This window comes from Centruroides vittatus, unplaced genomic scaffold, assembly GCF_030686945.1.
Source record: "Centruroides vittatus isolate TY-2023 unplaced genomic scaffold, ASM3068694v2 contig_911, whole genome shotgun sequence".
Lineage (NCBI taxonomy): Eukaryota > Metazoa > Arthropoda > Arachnida > Scorpiones > Buthidae > Centruroides > Centruroides vittatus.
This window is the reverse complement of record NW_027122600.1, coordinates 720,491-741,476: the sequence shown is the minus strand read 5'-3', so window position 1 is coordinate 741,476 and position 20,986 is coordinate 720,491. Positions and strand designations below refer to the sequence as shown.

The window sequence follows — 20,986 nt, the reverse complement described above, 5'->3', positions numbered from 1 at the left end:
ATTTTAATTATCTAAAAATATATTTGATATGAACAGCTTTCACTTTTAGATGTATACTAATATATTCAAGGTTGAAAGTGTAATCTTTTACTTTACACCAAAATTAATCATAATAAATATACAAATGACTTATTTGAAAAATATGTATGTTTTTCCAAATTTAAGACTGAATTGTTTCTTTATTGATAAGTATGCTTTAAAGATAAACTGCAACTCATATTTTCTTTTAACTGTCAATCGACTATCGCTGTTTTAGTGCTAGAAATTCTGAAACTGTTACACATCTGTATTATTTTACTCCTGATTGATTCTGTGATAAACAGATCTTGCTGTTTTTTTGGCAGATATTTTAGAGTTTTATCAGGCCTGTTATGATACAATGAATGTTGTATAGTTTAAAATTTTGATTAATAACATTAATATAAAAGTTCATATGTTTATAGAATTTACTACATAATTCAATTAGAGGTTATTTTAATATTGAAAATATAAATGCAACGTTAAAGATATTAGTTTATTAAAATACATTGTGGATAAATTTATTTTGTTTTTTTAAATTCATTACATTTTTCTAAATGTTTGTAGTAAACATTCAAAATAAAACTATTGATTAATCTTAATATTAAAAAATTTTTTAGCGTTATGAAAGTGGAGGAAGTGTGAAACTTCCGAGTAATATTACTTTTAATTTCATGCACTGATATTTTTCTTTCTATTGCAGCATGAGAACTGCATCTCGAATCATGACCAGTAATAGAGATTCTTCCTATCATTCTAATTTTCCAGAAAATGAAACAATAGATTTAAGTATTAAAAGAAAGGTTCCTGTGGAACTTGAAACAAATCTTGAAGGACCATCATCATCAGGCAAAAGCAATAAAGAAATAGGTGTTGTTATTAAAAAAAGAAAATCTCTAAGTTTTCAATATTTGGATAAATCACACGTGAGGTCTCAGCCTTCAAGAGCTGCTCGCTATACGGAATCATATAGTTTAAGTGCTAGTTCTTCACCTGATGTAGTTGTTTTGTCTGATGAAGAAAACATGCAATTAAATGGACATGTTAATGGTTTTGAAAGTGATTCTCGACCGGAATCGTCTGATTCAGAAGCTGTGGAATTACCCCTTCCTCCTTTATCGAAAGAGTTAACAAAAGAGGAATATTTAGAACGACAGAAAAAAATATGGAAGTTACGGGAGAAATTGAGAACTGAAGAAATGAAATTAGTGCTTCTTAAGAAACTTCATCAAAGTCAACTAATGAAAGAGACTTTATTGAATTCATCAGGAACAATTTCAGGAAAATTATCTTCAACGGGTCGTGTTGGAATAGCACCCACAACTCCTCCTCCTCCTCTAGTTCGTAGCAGCCACATGAGTTCACATAGTAAAACAAGCATGCAACATCATAATCAGCAGTCTTCTTTAATGGTATGCTTTATAATTTTTATAATTGAAATTTGTTTTGCTATATAATGTAATTTTATTTTAATTGATTTTGTGCACTTTGGATTATTTTATTCAAAAATGTGGAATTACAAATATTTTAAAGTTATAAAAGTTAAGTTTGTGTTAAAGATAAAAGCTGTAGTGTTATGCAGTTTAAATGGGTGGATATATTTTTATAATACATCTGATATCTATCTTATGGAATAAATATTTTAAATATAAAATTAAAAATTTCTAAGGATAACATTATTTTGAATAAGGGTAAGTAATTTATTTTTAATTTTATGGAATTCAAATATATTTTAATGTAAGCTTTTTATTTTGCATACATACACATATAGGTATTTGTGTGTGTGTTTGTTTCTTTTTTATGAAGATATTGATTTTATGGTTTCTTTTAAGAGTAAGTGAAAAATAAAGCTTTTTCAAACAAAAAAAAACAAATTTTAAATTATTAAGCAAATATAAATATAGAATTATTTACCGAAAGAAAATTTATATATGTAAATTATAATTAATAATGAGCAACCTGAACTTTTTTTATATCCTCAGTAACTTTGCTTTATCACATTAATGTGATAAAACAGATAAGGATATAAAAGTATTTTTAACATGTTTAAATATGAATTTTCATATCTTGTACTATGCAAAATTTAAACAATTCAATGATTATTTACGTTTAGGAATTATACATAAAATTAAAATTAAATATTTTTTTTGAAAATTATTTCATTCATTGAGAGGAGAGTTGTTAGTTTTATAGTTTATAAAGGAATTCATTATCAAGTTATTTTGTATTTTCTTCATTTATAAATTAAGTTTTTCTTTTGTAATTTTTCTCACGAATCAGAATTGACTTGATATAGTTTAATAGATGACACCATTAAAAATTGAAATATGGTAAACATTTATTTTTTAGACTAATAGAAAAAGAATAACAGTCATAGCTAAATTTTTTTTTTTTTTTTTTTTTTTGTTGCAAAAGCATATAAAAAATTTCATGAAAATTTCTATGTGGAAACAAAAAACATTACAGGTTACATTGGAAGTGTGATGTAATCAAGTGTTTATATAATTTATATAAACTGTTCTAGATATAAATATTTTAATATCTTGGTCATATTATGTGTTAATGATGGCTAGTGTTTATTATTGTTAGTAACGAGTAATCATAATTAAGTAGTTAGCCATATTCTATATATTCATTATTATTATTATTAATAAAATAATAGTTAAACTTAACCATTTAAAATAAAGAACTATAGGATATCATCAAATTTCTCTGATTCTAAAACACAGATTAATTTCAAAATTGAATTTTAAGATTATTTCTTTTGGTTAAAGGAAAAACTTTAAAATAATCAATTTCTACATAATAACAAGTTAGAAAAACAATACAAAGGTTACAAAGTAAGTAAAGTTCAACAGCTTTATTTCCATGCTCTTCTACATATACAATAACTCTGCTTTTAATGCTACAATATAATGTTGTCTTGAATCTATTTTTAACATCAAAAAAGGTGTTTAAAATTAAATGCTTGTTACCAGCAAAGTTGATTTCAACTGATATGACTGTTGAGCAGTTTAGCCAAAAATGTCTATTATTAGTTCACAAAACATCATGTGGTCTATATGCAATGAGCACTGATTGTTGCCTTGGTCTGTGAATGAAATGACTTACAATTACAGTCCAAAGATTGTAAGAAGCATCTTAATTTTGAACAATTAAATGCATCTTAGAATTGAAGAAATATGGCATATAACTCCAGTTTTGATACTGCTTATACATATTTTGTAAAATTATGCTTTATAAAATGATATTAAAAAAACAAAAAAATCTAAATTGATTAGTTATCAAATGTAGCCAAACATGCACCTAAAAACCAGATTACTTTCAAGCCAGAATTAAGCTAATTTTCATTAATTAAATTATAGAATTTGGTCTAAAGATAGGTAGTTTAAGCTGCTGTGTTGTACTAAAATTAATAATAAATTGATTTTGAATTTAATTCAATAATTTAGAAAATACTGAAAATAGCTTGACCTATAATAAATAATCCAACTTTTAGGCATATGTTTGGCTATTAAAATAAGGCTTTAGTTTATTGTATATTCATCAAATTTAAATATCAAAATATCTTAAAACAGTTTGGTGTCAAGTATTGATAAATTTTATGAGACATGAAAAGCAAATTTGATTGATGATTGCTTTAAATATAGACAAATAATAATAATTATTATTATTATTCAAACATCTATATTTTACCCTGAATGTGTTGTGAGTCTCCTATATTTTCAGTATCAATTTTATTTTCTTTCACTGCTTGGTTCGTGTGTGTCCTTTTTTCCACACCATTGTAGTAAACTAAACTGAACGTCATAGGAGCATTTAGCAACTTAGTTTGTTCATTTTTTACAAAAATGTTCCTGCCAAAAACAAAAAGTAAATGCAGATTATTTTTTAAATACATGACAAATTTATAAAATTAATATGTACTATATATTTTATATTTTAGTACAATATATACTAAATACAGTAAAAAAAAGTTTAGATATGAATTATGGATTAAATGAAACACTAATGTCTCTTGGAACTTTAATATTTTTGATTTTAAGAATACAAGTTAATTAAGAATTTTAGAAAAGAACAGAAATTTTGTTATGAGAGTAATTAATAAATTATAGGATGAATTGTCTTTTTGAATTTTTTTTTTTGTAATCTTAATAATCCTTAGTAACTTTTCACTAATCAAAATCAAATAACCTTGTATAATAATTAGTTTGAATTAATATCCTTTGCTGCCATTTTTGAAATAAGTGCTAAATTATGCCGAAACTTTCTTTAATAGAATTATATTAAAAATATGAGGAAAAAAAATGCTTAATTTGGTTTCTGGAATTAATCATTTTTTGAATATGGTTTGAAGTTCAGATGTTATTTTTGTTGAATTATATTGATTTAACAGTTTACAAAATTTTAAACTGAAGTTAGACATTCTGCCATCTGTTAATTCAAATTTTTTAAAAGTTTTAATTAAATGCTGATGTGCCTAAAATATCTTGAATGTGATTTATATCTGCAGTTCTTTCTTAATGTGTAAATATGTTGCATGTTACCCCATCTGGACTCCAGACTTAAGCAGATCTTGTATAATGAATAATAATTGTAAGCTTTTGAAGCTTAATGTTTTTCAGATTTCAGAATCTAAGTACTGTATTTCCTGTAATAATTGGCCACTGGGTGATTATTATTATTGTTGTTCATTTTTTTTTTCTTGTGTAGGATTGTTGAAGTAAAAAAATATTGACGTTGTAAGAAGAGAAAAAGCATGGTTCCAAGAAGGATGCAAAACTAGTTATACCAGAATATTGTGACAAATATATATTAATAAAAATAATTTGAATGAAGTATTTGAATTACCCTTTATGAAAAGAGCAATCTTAATAAAAACAGTAAAAATAATTTTGTTTTGAAAATTAAGAAACTTTTTGGAGTATTTTATTTATAATGTTCTTTGAAATATGGACACAGAATCCTTTTCTTAATTCAATAACAAAATTTAGAGGGCCGTCTTTGCCATATCTAATTAACTTCATAACTTTTGACGATTTCCAATGTCAATAATGATATTAGTACAGTATTTGTTTTTCCAGCTTTCATGTTGGAAAATATTGTATTGATAGTTGATTATTCAGTATTGAAAAATACCAACCAGGGTTTAGGTCAGCCAGTGTGGTTTACCTCACAATACAAGTTAGATGGGTGATTATTACAAAATTATTTGTGACTGATTTATTATAGGAAATACAGTAATTAAAATTAAACTTTCAAATAAATGTCAGTATTCTATTTATAGTTTAGATTACACTAATGATTTAAAAATTTTATTCAAATTCTTACTTAGAAATTTTCAGTATAATTTGTTTGTTTTACCATCTATCTTGATTGAAATATTAGTTGATTAGTTAAATCATGCTTTCTTTCCCACTTTAACTCAAAGTTTAGGAATGAGTTGTCATTTCTTTGTGTTCCTTTTAATATTTTCATATAGTAGTCTATCTAGTATATTTTCATCTATTGCCAATTAGTGGCCGAGCAGTTCTGTTGCTAAACACTGGGAGTTTGGTTGCAGGTTTGTGCCGCGCTTGGATGGGCTGACCACGTGGAGTTTTCTGGGTTTTGTCCATGTTTGTAACACCTGAATAGTGGCCGACTTTCCAGAAGGCATTTTCCTTCGCATAACATCGTGACCAGAGAAGGCAACAGGGAACTCTGGTTGTAACTTCTCCCAGGATACACCTTGGCGCCTTAACTAACCACTTATTAACCTGCGCCAGGTGCTCACTGACGTCAGAATTTCTGATATGGCACGCAGAGAGAGTGTCTCTTTATTATTGTACCAATCTTGACACTTTTTCATTTTATCTGGTCTCTTTCCTACTATCCCTATCTTATAAATTTTATGTGATAGTTCTGTATTTTACATATCTTATTACCATAATCTTGTTTCTTTTATTTTCTTCATGATGATTGTTATTCCAGTTCTTTGTTTAGTTTTCTCATTTCTCAATTTTTTTAATGATGTACTGATTATCTATCCCAGTATGCTCATTTCTAGTCTCTTGGTGGTTTTTCTTTTCTGTTTTCATTTAGACTTCATGTTTGTACTCTCTAACAGAATGCATCTTAATTATGGTTTGCAAATTTTTATCTTTAATATTTTGATATTCTTAAGTTGTGTGCCACTTGTGATACCTCTAGTTATGTTTTTATGTCCTAAGCGAATTGTTTTTTCCCCCTCTTGTTTCTGTTTCAGTTTCCTTCTAGTGCACTAATAACTCTTCCAAATACTTGAATTATGATATTTGTTTTAGAACATTACTCATTCTTTAAACTATAGATAGGTTTTGTTCTGTTCTTATGCTAATCATCATCTCTGATCTTACATTTACTTTTAACCCTTCAGTCTTTTAGAGTTTCTTGCTACATCAAAATTCTTCATTATTATTGTTCCTCTGTGTCTGCTGTAATAATTACATCATCTGCACACAGTAATTTCCAGCTTTTGATCGTACATTTGTTCAATATATCCATAACCAGTGCAAACAAAAAAGGTCTTAAATGCTAATTTTTAATGTAAGTGTGCTGTGTGCTTTCACATCAGACAAATTCTAAATTCCCAAAAGCTGCTGGTACTCTGTTATAAATTATATTTTACTTAAAATCCTGACCAGGTTTTTGGAGAAGTCTTTTTTATTCGTGTATAAATATGCTATATTTCATAGTTTTTTTTTAACTGTTCAAAGTCAATGAACACATGTTTTTTTTTTTATTTTCTAAAGTTACTCTTGTATTTTGTTTCAAAATAAATATTTTATCATCTATTTCCATACCCATTAAAATAGAGGATGAGTTTATCTATATGTTTAAACTTTGCATTATGACCATTTATTAATAAGTGATACTTAAGTTAACATTATTAATAATAAAAAGTACATAAATGTTTGATAATGATCAAGAAAACTTAGAAATAATGTATCTAAATTCTTAAATAGTCATTTTACATTGTATTATTCCTTTGATAACCATTAAAAATTTATTAGCTTGTTACAGATTTCTGAGGTGCCCTTTTTTTATTTTCTTTTTGATTAAATATATATATATATTTTTTTTTTTGAGAAAATTACTTCTCATCTTTAGATTGAATTCTCTGTTCTAGAATCAAAATGGTTTGTAATACTGGCATTTTGATTTAGGAGATAATTAACTTTTAGTTTATAAGATGAAGTCATCTGCTTAGAGAAAATCAATTGTTATTTCAACATACATATGTAAGATTATAATAATAGAAAGTAGAAATTTCAATATTTTTGAATTTGTAATGATTCAAAAATGACAGCAATGAAATTTGTAATACACTAAAGAATGTAATAATACACTGAAAAATGTAGAATTTTAACATTGAAATGTTCATATGCGAATAGTGTATTACAGTGACTATATTAGTTTGTTTTTATTTGTAGCTTCTATGAATATAATTTTTGCTTAATCTAAAATTAGATATCATTAATCATAATTTAATTATATTATCTGGAATTTACAGTACTGGTTTTTAATTTTTGTCTCAATTTGCATATGTTACAATTATTGAATATATTTTCTTTATAAATTAAAAGAACTACAAAATCTCTAAAAAAAGTTTTTTTTTTTTAATCTTTATTATTAAAAATAATAAAAATTCTACTTTGTAAGTGTGATATATGGCATTGTTATCAATATTATTTTATGATGATGTAATAAATTATTAAATGACATTGAAATTCTGATTTCTTGTTTATTTTGCAAACTATAAATATATAAAAATTAACATTTTATTTCATTATTATTTGTTTAAAAATTAGTCTGATCTTTTATAATTATTACAAACATTTTCAAATATTAAAATTTAATAGATCTATTATGTAAATTTTCAGAATTATGCAATACATTTGCATATTTTATTAATTTTTTTACATGGTAAACATTTTATGAAATTCACAATAAAAATTCTTTATTTTGGCTTTATTAAATTATATTTATTTTATTTTTAAATTTTCTGGAAATTTGTAGATACAAATAATCTACTGTAAATATTAATTATTTTCAGTTCAAAAAGTCTATCCAAACCTAACACAACAAAAAATTAACATTTATTTTGGAAGTTTTTACTAAATTAATTTATAAAATGATGATGAAGATTAGTAAATAATATGATTGAAATATTTAAATGGTATGAATAATGTGTTTGCTTTCTAAGATTTCAATTAATTTATTGTTTATTCATGCTTATGTCATGATTTAAAATTTTAAAAGTGGAATGTTTGTCTTAGCAGATTGTCCACTGAAAGACCTAATAATAATTTTTAAATTTATTTACAGTATTTTAAAATTCTATCTTTTAGTTACTTGAAATTTTGGGTGAAAAATATTTTTAGTTCGTAATTTATCTGTTTTTTTTTTTTTTTCCTTTTTAGTTTATGATGATAATTGAGTATGGTGAATATATTATCATAAAACATTTTGAAATACAAATATTTTTATCATATATAAATACATTAACTTGGCCTGGTGGATACAACAGAATTTTTACTATTTTTGCTGCCATTATAAGCAATATACATTGTTTTTATCTGTTGATATTACTGATTGCATCTTCTTTATTTATCAGTAAATATTTATTATTTTTAACATGTTATAAACATTACATGATAAAAATATTTAAAATTATAATTAAATGATAGTTTAAATAACTAATGTTATCATTAAAAAAAATATGAATAAAATGAAATTGTTTTGCTTTCAATTCTAGAAATAAAATCTATTATATACTTCTAGAATTATTTATTACAATTTTTAGAAAGAAATACTTTAAGTAAGTGAGTTTATTGTAATAGGGTTTAACCTGTTACAAGGGGGTTTCAGATGTTAACCAACCACAGATGATTTAATCTTATTATAACATATTATTTCCACTGTAATAACATCTTATCCATTTTCTTTAATCACACATTTTTGTAATAATATGAGGGCTATTTTTTAAATAAGATCCATTTGTGAATGAGAATGACGTTCAATTACAGCAGTGTGCATGAGCATCTGCTTTCAGCATGCTTTGCACGTGTTTAGATGCCATTTTCAGCCGTATTGTATGTCTGTGTGCTGAGCTGTAAAAGTTTATAATGTTTAAGAAAATTGAGTTGCCCACCAACTGTAAGATACAATCTGTTATTCGATTTCCGCACAAAAGATCATGGTAATTGTCTTTTGGGACAGGAAAGGGACTTTGTTAGTGGATTTTATGCCAAGAGGCACAACAATCAATTCTGATGCTTATTGTGTGACCTTGAGAAAACTCCGCCATGCCATACAAGACAAGCAGCGTGGCCTAACATCTTCCGGTGACAGATGGCAGATTTCTTTGAAGTTGGAATTTTAAAAATTTATTGCGCAGTATGACAAATGTTTGAACAAAAATGGAAATTATGTAGAAAAGTAGATAAAAGTATGTAGAATATGGGAAAAAATATATTTTAACGATATTTACAGTATTTTTCTTCTTATCAAAAAACGGACCTTATTTAAAAAATACCCTTTGTATAAACTTAAATGTTTAAAGTCACAAAACATATTAGTCAATTACAAAAACTTATTTGAGCTATTTATAAACTATAAATATATATAATTTTTAACAAAGATGCTTACTTTGTTCATTAAAAATCTTGTTCAATGTGTGAAGGTAGTATCTGAACCATTAATAAACTTGTTCAACTTACGGAGGTATTGCCCGAATCATAGCTCCAGTGCCTCCTTACAAAAATAAAACTTGTAATGTTTTACCCAAAATGTATATCTATAACAACAAAGATTGTAATTTGTAAAAATTAATATTAATATAATCTGTTAACTTCTTTTATATAATCATAACTAAATAAAGAATTTTTTATATTAAAGAGTGAAATTTGTATAATCATTAATATATAAAACATTCTAGAATTGTATTATATCATATAGAATATTCCGATTATAACATCCTTTATCATCATGAAACAGAGGATTTCAAAACATTTTGTATCAATTTAACTTTCAATTTAACAGCCACTAGATTATTGGTACTTTCACTTAGTGCCTATCATGAGAAAAATTAATAGTAACCTCCATAAAAATTGGGCACATTTCAAATCTATTTCTGAAATTCACTGTTATTCCTTCTCAGAACACTATTCAATTGAATCACTTTATCCATATGAATATTTTTGTTATCCTTAATATAATAATCATCTCTTACAATTATTTTGTTGCCATTGAGTTTTTCTTGTTTAATTATTGCTAAAAATTTTTTTCTTCTCATCCTTGATCTCTTACATAAATCCATTGTAAGTATTATTTTCTTTCATTCCTCATCACTTAAATTATCTTTCTTCCTCCAAAATTCTCTAAGGATTAAATTCCTATCGAATAAGGAGTCTAATGGAACTTTCACTATAGGTTTGTTTTGTTATCAGTTAATCTAACCAATTTTTCTATGTAACTATTAGATATTCCCAAATCCTTTTTTATAAACTGATTAATTTCCTTAACGTAATCATATGAGCTAAACGGAAAGTTTATAATTATAATATTTTTATTGTTTTGCTCATTAACCAGCTCGTCTATTTCAAATTCCAGTGTACCTTGTATTTGACAGTTGTTGTTAGATATTTTCTCCATTTCTTCTATTTTATGGGATAGTTGAGACAATTCTCCATGTAAATATTTTTTATTTTCTTCTTTTAAAGAATTAACCTCTGTCCTAATTCCTTGAAGCTCATTTTGGAGCTGTGAAAATTTATCCTGTATCAGTTCGTATATCGATTTTAATGAGTATTGAGATTTGTCCTATATCTGTAATTCTTTGACTTACTGTTTCAAAATATTTATTAATTTTTGTGGTTCTCGAGGTTACTGGACTGCTCTTACCAAGATCTTCCTCTATTTGATAATAGTCTTCACTAATTAAGTCATTCAATTGATTTCCTTTTTCCTTTTCTTTGAGATTATCCTTACGTAATCTACCCCGCCCCCTTATTTGCATATCCATTTGACTCATTTGTTGGAGATCTGGATTTGGTTCAATCCCAGCAATTAACTTATAATTAAAACCAAAGATAATTTGTTTATAAATATCCACTTTTTTGGAACCATCATATTATAGCTACTTAAGGCTTTTGAAATTCACCAATACGCACTTATCAAGCTCCACTAAAAAGTTCACCAACACCTCTGACGACTAACATAACCACCCCAAAATATTTTATATTCTGTGTTATATTAAAGTTTTTTATTGGCTGTTTAAATTGAAAGGAATTTGTATTGGAAATTGTATAAACATTAAAAATTACTTAATATAAAACATACCAAAACATTCTTTTATTTATGTTCAATGTTTATGTTTCAACTTTTATAACATTGTAAATATCAATGTATTCTATAACAAAAATAGAAAATGATAGTATATAAATTAAAAGTATCAATTATGATTGATTTTATTTCACTGAATTTTTAAAGTATAAAGCCAATTAATAATAAGTTTAGAATTAGCATTAAAACTGGAAAATATTTTTATTATTTTGAATTTAAATTTTAAATATATTTATTCCATTCTTCTAGTGTAAATGTCTAAAGGTAACAAATTTAATGCCATTGAAAATACTTTTGAAGAATATATGATTTGTTTTAATAAAACTTATGATGATTGTTCTAATTTTAAAACTATTAATATCAAAAGACAGTTTTAAAATATATAACTTGTCATTAAAACTGTTTAAAAATATAGTTTCATGGCATACTAACCTATTCAAATCAACATCAATGAATTATATATCAACAGATAAAACATGTAATAAATAAATTATTATTGTTGAATTGTCATTTAGTGAAAACTAGAAAAGATTAAATTTTTATTTTAAAAAAGTGTCATATTAAACCAAGATTGACAAAATGATGATTGATTATAATAATAGGAGTGTATGATGTATTTATGGCTAATTGTATTTACTATCTTGCTGGAGAGGTGTTTACACTTGTCTGGAAGACAGAGTTGAAAGAGAGACATACGTAGAACATTGTTGACTGTACTGCGGCACAAGCCAAGAAATATAAGATTGCGTTCTCCCTTTTTAGAACTTTGCAGAAGAAAGTCTAGTTTACTCAGTTATTTGTTTTTAGTAAATTGTAGAAATTATATACTATGCCTAATATTGACAGCCAACTAAAAAGATAAAAAATTTGTAAGTGTCAGTTGTAAAAACAAAGTTTTCGAATAAGCTACATTTTATCCATATCTAAACTATGGCTTTTAATATTGCCAATAATAGTTATCTAGGCTTAACTATTGCTAGTTAGATTTAATTGATGGATAATAATTGAGTTTAAAGTAGAGAGGAATTATCATAGATGGAATAATCTGTGACTCAATTTAGATTGTTTTTGCAACTGGCTTTAAATATTAATTATAGAAATCATGTTTGGTTTATATCAGAGATTCCCAATTTTTTTATTTTTGTCAACTCATCTTCAAAATTAGGGTTAATTTGCCAATTTCTTTCTATGCTGATACAAATAAGAAAAACTACTAGTAGGACGAAATTCAAATGTGTCTGTTTTAGGTTAAAATTTAAAGATATATCAATTATTATCATTATTATTATTATTTTGTTATGTTTTTAAATGTAATGAAAATAAATTTGTTCACTGGCCTTCAAACTATCCATAGTAATTCATTGACCCATTAGATAAATGATCAATTTTTTTTAACATTGTCAGCAATCAGGTTGGAAATGTCTGGTCTTCATACACCATAACTGAAATGCCAGGAGGTCCAAAAAAATTTGAAACCATCAAAAATTTGAATTTATCCATATCTGAAAATTAAACTAGTTTTTTTGCAAGATTTTAGTTTTAATGATAGGCATATTTTTTGGTGGTAAAAACAAACAGTCTTTATTTTCCACCTTAGAAAAAAACAACAGTCTTTATTTTCAACCTTAGGTGGAAAATAAAGACTGTTGTTTTTTCTGATAAGCTTTCGTAGCTTTTGCTGAACAAAGATGTCGGTATAATATGTCCTGTTAATAAAACAAAGTCCGAGTAGACATTTTAAATACTATACTATAAGATAAGGACACAGAGGCATATGATTTAATATTAGCTTTAAATTTTCTAAATTTAAATATAAATTTCAAGGGAAATAACAACAGATTCAATTTATTTAACAATTCAAATGATTTTCAAGTTTAATAAGATTTGACTGTAATATATCTATATACAATCAAATCTTATTTATTTAGTTGGTCATTATTGAACATTGTTATTTATGTTCATATCTAGCCATGGCTTTTAATAACAACTATATCTAGACAGACTAAGATAGTCTGAATTATGGTTTAGGTCTAGATCTTATTTTTGTAATTGGCCTGTTAGCATTATTTGTAGTTTTGAGAAAGAAGTTTTATAACTAGAGATATGTTAGAATCTTGAAAAAATGATTTATATTTGGATTGTAAATGGCCTATTTATCAATATTATTTTTACTATTGATTTTTGAACTGTTACTAAATACCACTAATAGATTCTTTACTTAAAACAACAAATAAATGCTTTATTAACATTGTTTAAAAAAAATCTAAATCATTATATTATCATTATAATTATAATGATGATATAAATGATCATAATTCCCATAGAGAACAAATATTTGCTCTCTATAGAAATTAAAAATGGGGTGCACATTAGAATCATACACAGAGTTGACTTAATGCAGCCTTGTTCACATTGCTCTTCACTTTGTTCAGCAATTTGTGTGTATTATGATGTTAGTATAGACATAGCACATATCCCTCTCACTACTTTGGTTTTGAAATAATTTGATGGCTTTTGAACTACAGTAAGTCAATTGAATGATGTCCAGCAAATAAATCTCCTATAAAGTTGTGTTTTAGCAGTATCGACTAAGCTGAAGAACATGAATATAGATACTTTAGTGTGATATTATGTATCTGGTAAATTTTATGCTTGTGCATACTGATGTGAAATCTCAGACTAATCTTTCAGAATATTGTAAATTAATTACTTTTAATTCTAATTATTAAATTTAATAAAAGATGATGACTTAATTGCATACCGTTTAATCCAAATTACATGGCCAAAATGTAGTACAATAATAAATTCTGCTTGTTATTTGATTAATAATGTAATTTGGGCTTGTTTTTTTTTTATGATTTTAGATAGTATGGTTGATAGCGAATTGTATGTAATCCCTGACTTATAACATAGAATTCCATCATAAGTCAAACATGAAAATAATTCTAACTGGGTACAATTCCAAATATCAAGCTCCCATGCATAAGCTATGTATTGTAATCAGTATTCATTGCTGTATTGTACTACATTATGTACAATACAGAATTGTGTTTAAATCAACATTTAATATTTTAATTAATTAATTAGTATTTTTATTAACGAAGATTTGTGGAAATTATGGTATTAATTTTACTTTTCTTCCTAATTTTTATTTGTTTTATTTCATATTAATTTCCTTTAACCTTATTATAAAATTAAACTTAGAATGATTATCTGGACCAAGTAGCTCTGCAGAAAGTTAGTTTTGTCTTCAGTGTTTTGAAATGCTATAACTCTGAGTGATAGTGAAACATGTATATACCTGTTCTAGTTATTGTTATATACAGTGTGTGGTGTTTTGTGTTCATTATAGTATTACATTTAACATTTAATAATTGTATCATATCATTAGTAAGTGCTATTGTTTGAACTCAAAAATAATACTTTTTAATTATGTTAATTTTGGCCATCATAAGTTGAAGATCGAATAAACTGGTTATATATCATCACATACTTTTTTATGCATGATTATTTATGATTCTTAACTTTTTGTGTATGTTAAATGTTGATGGATATTGAAAATCTTTCTAATATAGTTTACATTTACATTTTCTTGTAAATGATCAACATTTCATTTTATTATGTTTGCATTAGATATCACAACCATCTTTGTTTTCTAGTAGCTATCACTTTACCATTTCTTCTTACAACAACAGAAGTTAAAAATATTTTTAAATTTTTATTTTTTGTATCCTTTCTATACTACAGAGATGAAAAGGGTTTGATTTTTGTTCTTAACATTATTTTTCTTAGATGAGAATGGAACTTTACAATTTATAAGAATCATTATTTTGGTGTGTGAATTCACTACATTAAAACTAGCCAGATGGATTCCCAAGCCAAAGGGGTCTGGGGCAATTCCATATTTAGTTTACTTGTTTACTTCTTTTTTTAAGTGACTAAGTTTTATGTCAGTAACAATAAACAACAACAAGAATAAAAACAGAACAGACTGAAATATATCAAATAATAATTCATTATACAACAAACATTTTTAAACTTAATTTATCATCATATGATGATGGACTAAGGGGTTCACAATAAAAGCATTTGATCATTATGAATTTTATTTCAGTCTGTTTTGTTGTTTTTAATAATAATCTTACAGAATCATCATTCTGTTCTTTGTCATATATGTCACTTTATCTTTTATTTATTAATTATACATTATATAATAAATAATATAATAAATATTATTATTAAATTTATTATTTATAATATAATAAATTTAGAATTATAATATAACAAATTATGAATACCTATTAACTTCTAAACATATAAAAGATATAAAAACTGACAAAGTGTTATCAGCCTTACTTTGAAAAGTTTTTTTTTTTTGTATGGTTTAATGCTTTTGGGATTTAAACTTCCATCTTCGGCATTCAAGTTCTACAGAGAAAAGATCTTGGAAGTAGAATTTTAAATTCTGAAAACATTAAACCAGACAAAAGAAACAGGACTTCTATGAAGTAAGACTTATTTTATATTTTATAAGGAGTTGATATAATCCTTCATTTTTAATTTATTATTCATAAATGTTAGATCTTATTAATCCTGCTAGCCTCTTAATTTGTTATAGGTGCAAGCTTTGTTTTCTTTTGTTAATCTGCTTACCTATCTCTACTCTCTACATTATTGAGTAGATTGAATAATTCATAAATATTTCAAATGATATTAAAAAAAAAAGTGATTCTAAGAGATTGGTTTTTTAATCCAGTAGAATTCACTTATTGTAATCACTTTAGGATTCACCTAAGATAATGATAAACAATTGACAACATTAAGTGGGGTAAATAAATAGGTGAACATTCTGATTCTGACATTAAAAGGACGTACTAAAACAATTAATAAACAAGTTATACATTTTTAAATAATAATTTAAACTATTATTAATTAATAATAATAAATTCAGTTTCTGTTTTTTGCAGTAGTGTCTTTAACACAGATAGCATTTAATTGAAGTAAGAAATGTTAGCAATTTAAATTGCTGTACTGTGAAGAAATTACAATTAAAGCAAATAATGTTTAACATTCAAGGCACTGGTTAAGACTGATAACATACAATTGTTATCAGTCACAAGAAAAGACAGTTTTAAAATGTCTATTTACCTGAAGATAATGGTATCTTTAATTAAAACTCTATTGTAAGCAAAATTGTGTGTGTGATTTTAATTTTTGCAGTTTGGGACATGCTAATTCTGATAACACTATCTGTGATTATAATAAGCAGATTCTACTGTATTCTGAGAATATCCAAAATCTGTATCTCAAGAAATTGCTATATATAGGGTTGTCAAAAAAGAATGCCCTGATTTTAAAAATTTTTATTACTCAAATACTATTAAACATATCAAAATGATTCAAATCAAGTGTTAAAATGTTAGGAAATTTCTAAGTTTACGGGGATAAGTACAGTACATGCAGCTATCAATTGCTTCCCGTCTTTTAAAGATAATTCCAAACATCATCGAATAGATTTAGTACAGGATCAAATACTGTTTTACTGTCTGCTAAGTTGCTGCTGCTGATTTATTAATTATTTTTAATAAATCACAGGTTTTGTTTTAAAATTTATTAGTTATTACACAAAATATTTTGCAGTTTTTTAAAATGAAATCTTAAGTTTTTTTTCAGTAAACTTGATAAAATGGACATGAATTTGAGAAAAATCAAAGAAATAAATTTGTATAAAAATTTTGTTAAAACTTTTTATAATTTTTTTTTTTTTAAATTGAATACTTAATTTATAATTATCAAAAAATAAACTTAGCCATGTTACTGAAAAATGTTTAAATTAAATTTACTTAATTATAAATTATTAAAATAATTATAAAAAATATAATAAAAATAAGTCAGTAGGGAAGTTTGAAGTTTTCTTTTTAACTGATCAGATCAAATATTACAGTATATATGATAGGATAACATAAATTATGACTAGACATAATAACTAATGATAACACACTGTTTATATTAAAAAGAAAATGTTAATGTATATACTTCTTATGTTTAAGTATTTTTTTACATTATTTTCATTCAGTTTCATTTGAACTAAATACTGTGCTAAGAGATTTATTTTCCTTTTTAAAATAATAATAATAATAATTTATATTTTAAGACATGATTTGACATAAAAACAAGCAGCTATAATAAATCATTAGAATTATAGTAGATAAATTTATTAAATCAGTATTTGCAAGTTTTAAAATTTATCTAGTCATTCATATTTTGTAATATTAAATAAAGCTTGCATAATAATTATCTCTTTAAGATTTTTAATATAAAATATTTTTATAAATTTTATAACAGATATATGTAACAAGAATATTACATAATGGTTTTAATTTTAAATTATAAGAATTGGAAAATCTAAATTGAATGAAAAGCATTCAATTTGTAATTTTATATTAGAATTCCTTATTTTCTAGTTCTCATATTTTCATAAAGTATTTTATTGCTTTAAATATTACATTGAAATTAATTAATTATTTTATTTCAACTGTTACATAAATTTATAAAATAACTAGGAATTTCACTATAGCCGGAAAAACTCTCATGGCTACAGAGAATATTCCTAACTCAGTATCATTTCTGAAGATTGTAAAGTTTGTTTTTATCATTATAAGTATGGCTTGATTTATGTTATCAAAACACAGGAAATATGTATGTAAATATGTTACGAAAATCTCAAAATATGTATAAAAAAGCTTGATATATATTTCAGTAAATTGTAGTCAGCAGTGATTCATATATTTGGAGTATGGCTGCCATACATCCTGTATTTTGCCTGTCATTGTGATATTCCATGGCACACACATTATTCCAAAAAGCTCCAAAAATAGTTTAGTTTGTTCCTTATCTTTATAGAAGGTTTTCAGTAGAAAACACTTGACTACTGCTATATCCTACAAATATATTTTTGTATTTCCATTATCTCATATTTACACTTGAAAAATTTCATAACCCTGATTAACTAACTTGAATGACAATTGTCAAAAGAATTTGATGGTTCTGATGCAAGTCAGGCTTGCTTATGAACTGCTGCTTTCACTGTTGTTTTAATTGGAATAATTGTGTAATGGTATCTATAAAAAGTTTATTTCGTTAGTAACCAACTACTGGGATATATTCATTAAAAAGAAGTGAGAAAAAACAAAAAAGAGAGGAATAATATAAATTTATTCTTTCCTCTGTTTTCCACCATTATTATCTGGTTGGATAAAGCGAGAAGTTTTATTTCAGACTTGGAAAAGAACAAGTCGAAATTTACTCTCATTTACTCCATTTATTTAAAGGCATTGTGTTATTCTTTTAGATCATGTAAATTTAAAATTTAGTTTTTTTGAGAATTATAATAAGGGAAAATTCAGAAAATTTTCACCATTAACCCTTTGTAATTCTGAAAGCTCTCACACTATTCTATAGGTTGTAGTGAAAACTTACTGTAGGTTGTAGTGAAAACATCTTTACAGTTAAGCATACTTAGCTGTAAAGATGTTTATGTATGCCAAAGTTTTAGACTTCAAATAACAATATTTAAATAAATTAAACAAATATGCTTTAATTAGAATAAATGTAAAAAGCTGATTGAAAAAGACAGACAATAAATCAAAACTGTATATGTTACATGCCACTTTGGGCATGCATGCCATAGGATCACCACACTTGATCTAGGCCTTAACTGTTTAATTATTCCTTCATATTTGAATCTTTATGTAATCTCAAACTCTAATTTTTAAATCAGTGACAATTAATAACAACCAGTCTCCATAATGCAGTTGATATGCCAGAAGTAATGAAAAATATCATGAATATGGAAAAATATGTTGCATAAAATTAGCATAATTTGTTTCAGAAATTGTCAAGGAAGTCAAATATTGAAGTTTCTTCCCTACATATCAGCAAGAAAAACACATGTAACATATAAATCCAAGGGTAGTTTTAAGCAGCCTTGGTCTAGAATCAAAGAATCGGTTAGCATAGATTAGATATAAGGAACTAAACAGTAATTCAGATTGCTTTTGGAAAAGTCTGTTCTGAGTTAAATACTTACTAGATTTTCAGATAAATGAGAGAACTTAATGCATAACTATTTAAATTCATAAACTTATCTTAATAAATCTATATTGATATTATTACAATAATTAGTATTATAAACTATATTTATAAAAATTAATGGGTTCTATTGTTTAAAATAATGTTATGGCTTTATAGCTGTGTTTTATATGTTTTGCTTTTCAGAATGTGTTTTTGTTAAAGAAAATAAACCATGGAAGAATTTTAAAATTATTTCTTTAAAATATGGTAACCTAAAGTATTGGTGATATAACAAAGATTAATATTTAATAATAATAAAATATATCATTAATTTTTGTCATAATCAGCTATGTTTAAGATTGGATAATAATTTAAGATGGAAGTCTCATTTCTTTAAATTACTTTTAGGCAAGGGGACAAACTGGTCCACCACCCTTAGTTATTACAGGAAGGGGTCCAAATAGTTTGCTACAGCAGTCAGTTATAAGGCCAGGAATTGGATCAAGAAGCACACCACCTAATGTGGTAATGGCTTACAATCTTCAAGGACATCAAGGCAGTCAAGCATCTAGTGTGCTAAATCAGGTATTTCAATATAATATATATGCATATTAATCTCATATTTTGTTATAGACATCAAATAAGAATTTAGTGTATAAAATTCCAGATTCTCATTTAATGTTTTTTATTCATTGTTTAATTAATATATTTTAGTACATAGGGTTGGAATTTTAACAATAATAGTATTGTGTGTGTAATCACTATATATGAATATAATATGATTTACCTCTTATGTAAAATATTCAATTTTATATCATATCAAGCTGATATATGAGTCAATGTTTTTATTTTATTAAACATTTTTCAAGACTTCTCTGCCCCATCATCACCAGACCTACAAAGTTGAAATCTTAAGTTCAAATAAGAACAACTTCTTGAACTGATGCAAATTGAACAGGGTGGTTCCAATGAGTGTTCACAGAATTTATCTTCCATTAGACTGATCTTCAATTTTGAATTTTTTTGGACTGCTCAGTGGAAATATACAGATGTTCTCATTTAAACTTAAGATTCAAACTTTTTGGGTCTGATGATGTAAACTTTTTTGGGACTTCTCCATTCCAAAAATCGTTTACATCGTCAGATATAAAAATAAATTATTTTTATTTGATTAACAATTCTTAGTGTGTGTTTCTTCTGTCCTTATATGCATATATTTAAAAGTATTCATAACTACAGTTTAACCCGATTATAACATCGGATGTAATGACAACCATAATATAACGTCAAATTTTTATCGGTTCCACGATTTTAATATACTAGATAATGTTAAAAAAACCTGTTTTAACGTCATATTTGAAGCACTCCCAAATTTACAAAATTAGATTACAAATTTTATTTAACAAAAAAAATACTACATGTTCAGTCCTAAGGTCAGAGTTCACTTTCCTAGAACGACTGTGGGTGGTGCTCTCGCCACCTGACTTCAGTGGGGTGAAATTTGCCACTTTTAAACGATGTAACAATC

The 20,986-nt window shown here is 25.5% G+C and overlaps 1 protein-coding gene across 8 annotated transcripts in view; it reads left to right on the top strand.

Annotated features, from left to right (window-relative positions):
• Nucleotides 1-20,986, top strand: part of LOC136984283 (transcriptional repressor p66-beta-like) — a 41,616-nt gene that overhangs the window by 8,202 nt on the left and 12,428 nt on the right. For all 8 annotated transcript variants that reach the window (XM_067281207.1, XM_067281206.1, XM_067281209.1 and 5 more), the window contains 2 exons: nucleotides 722-1,430; nucleotides 19,867-20,043. In XM_067281207.1, the coding sequence (XP_067137308.1) occupies nucleotides 722-1,430; nucleotides 19,867-20,043 (886 nt within the window). The remainder of the gene's footprint in view (nucleotides 1-721; nucleotides 1,431-19,866; nucleotides 20,044-20,986) is intronic.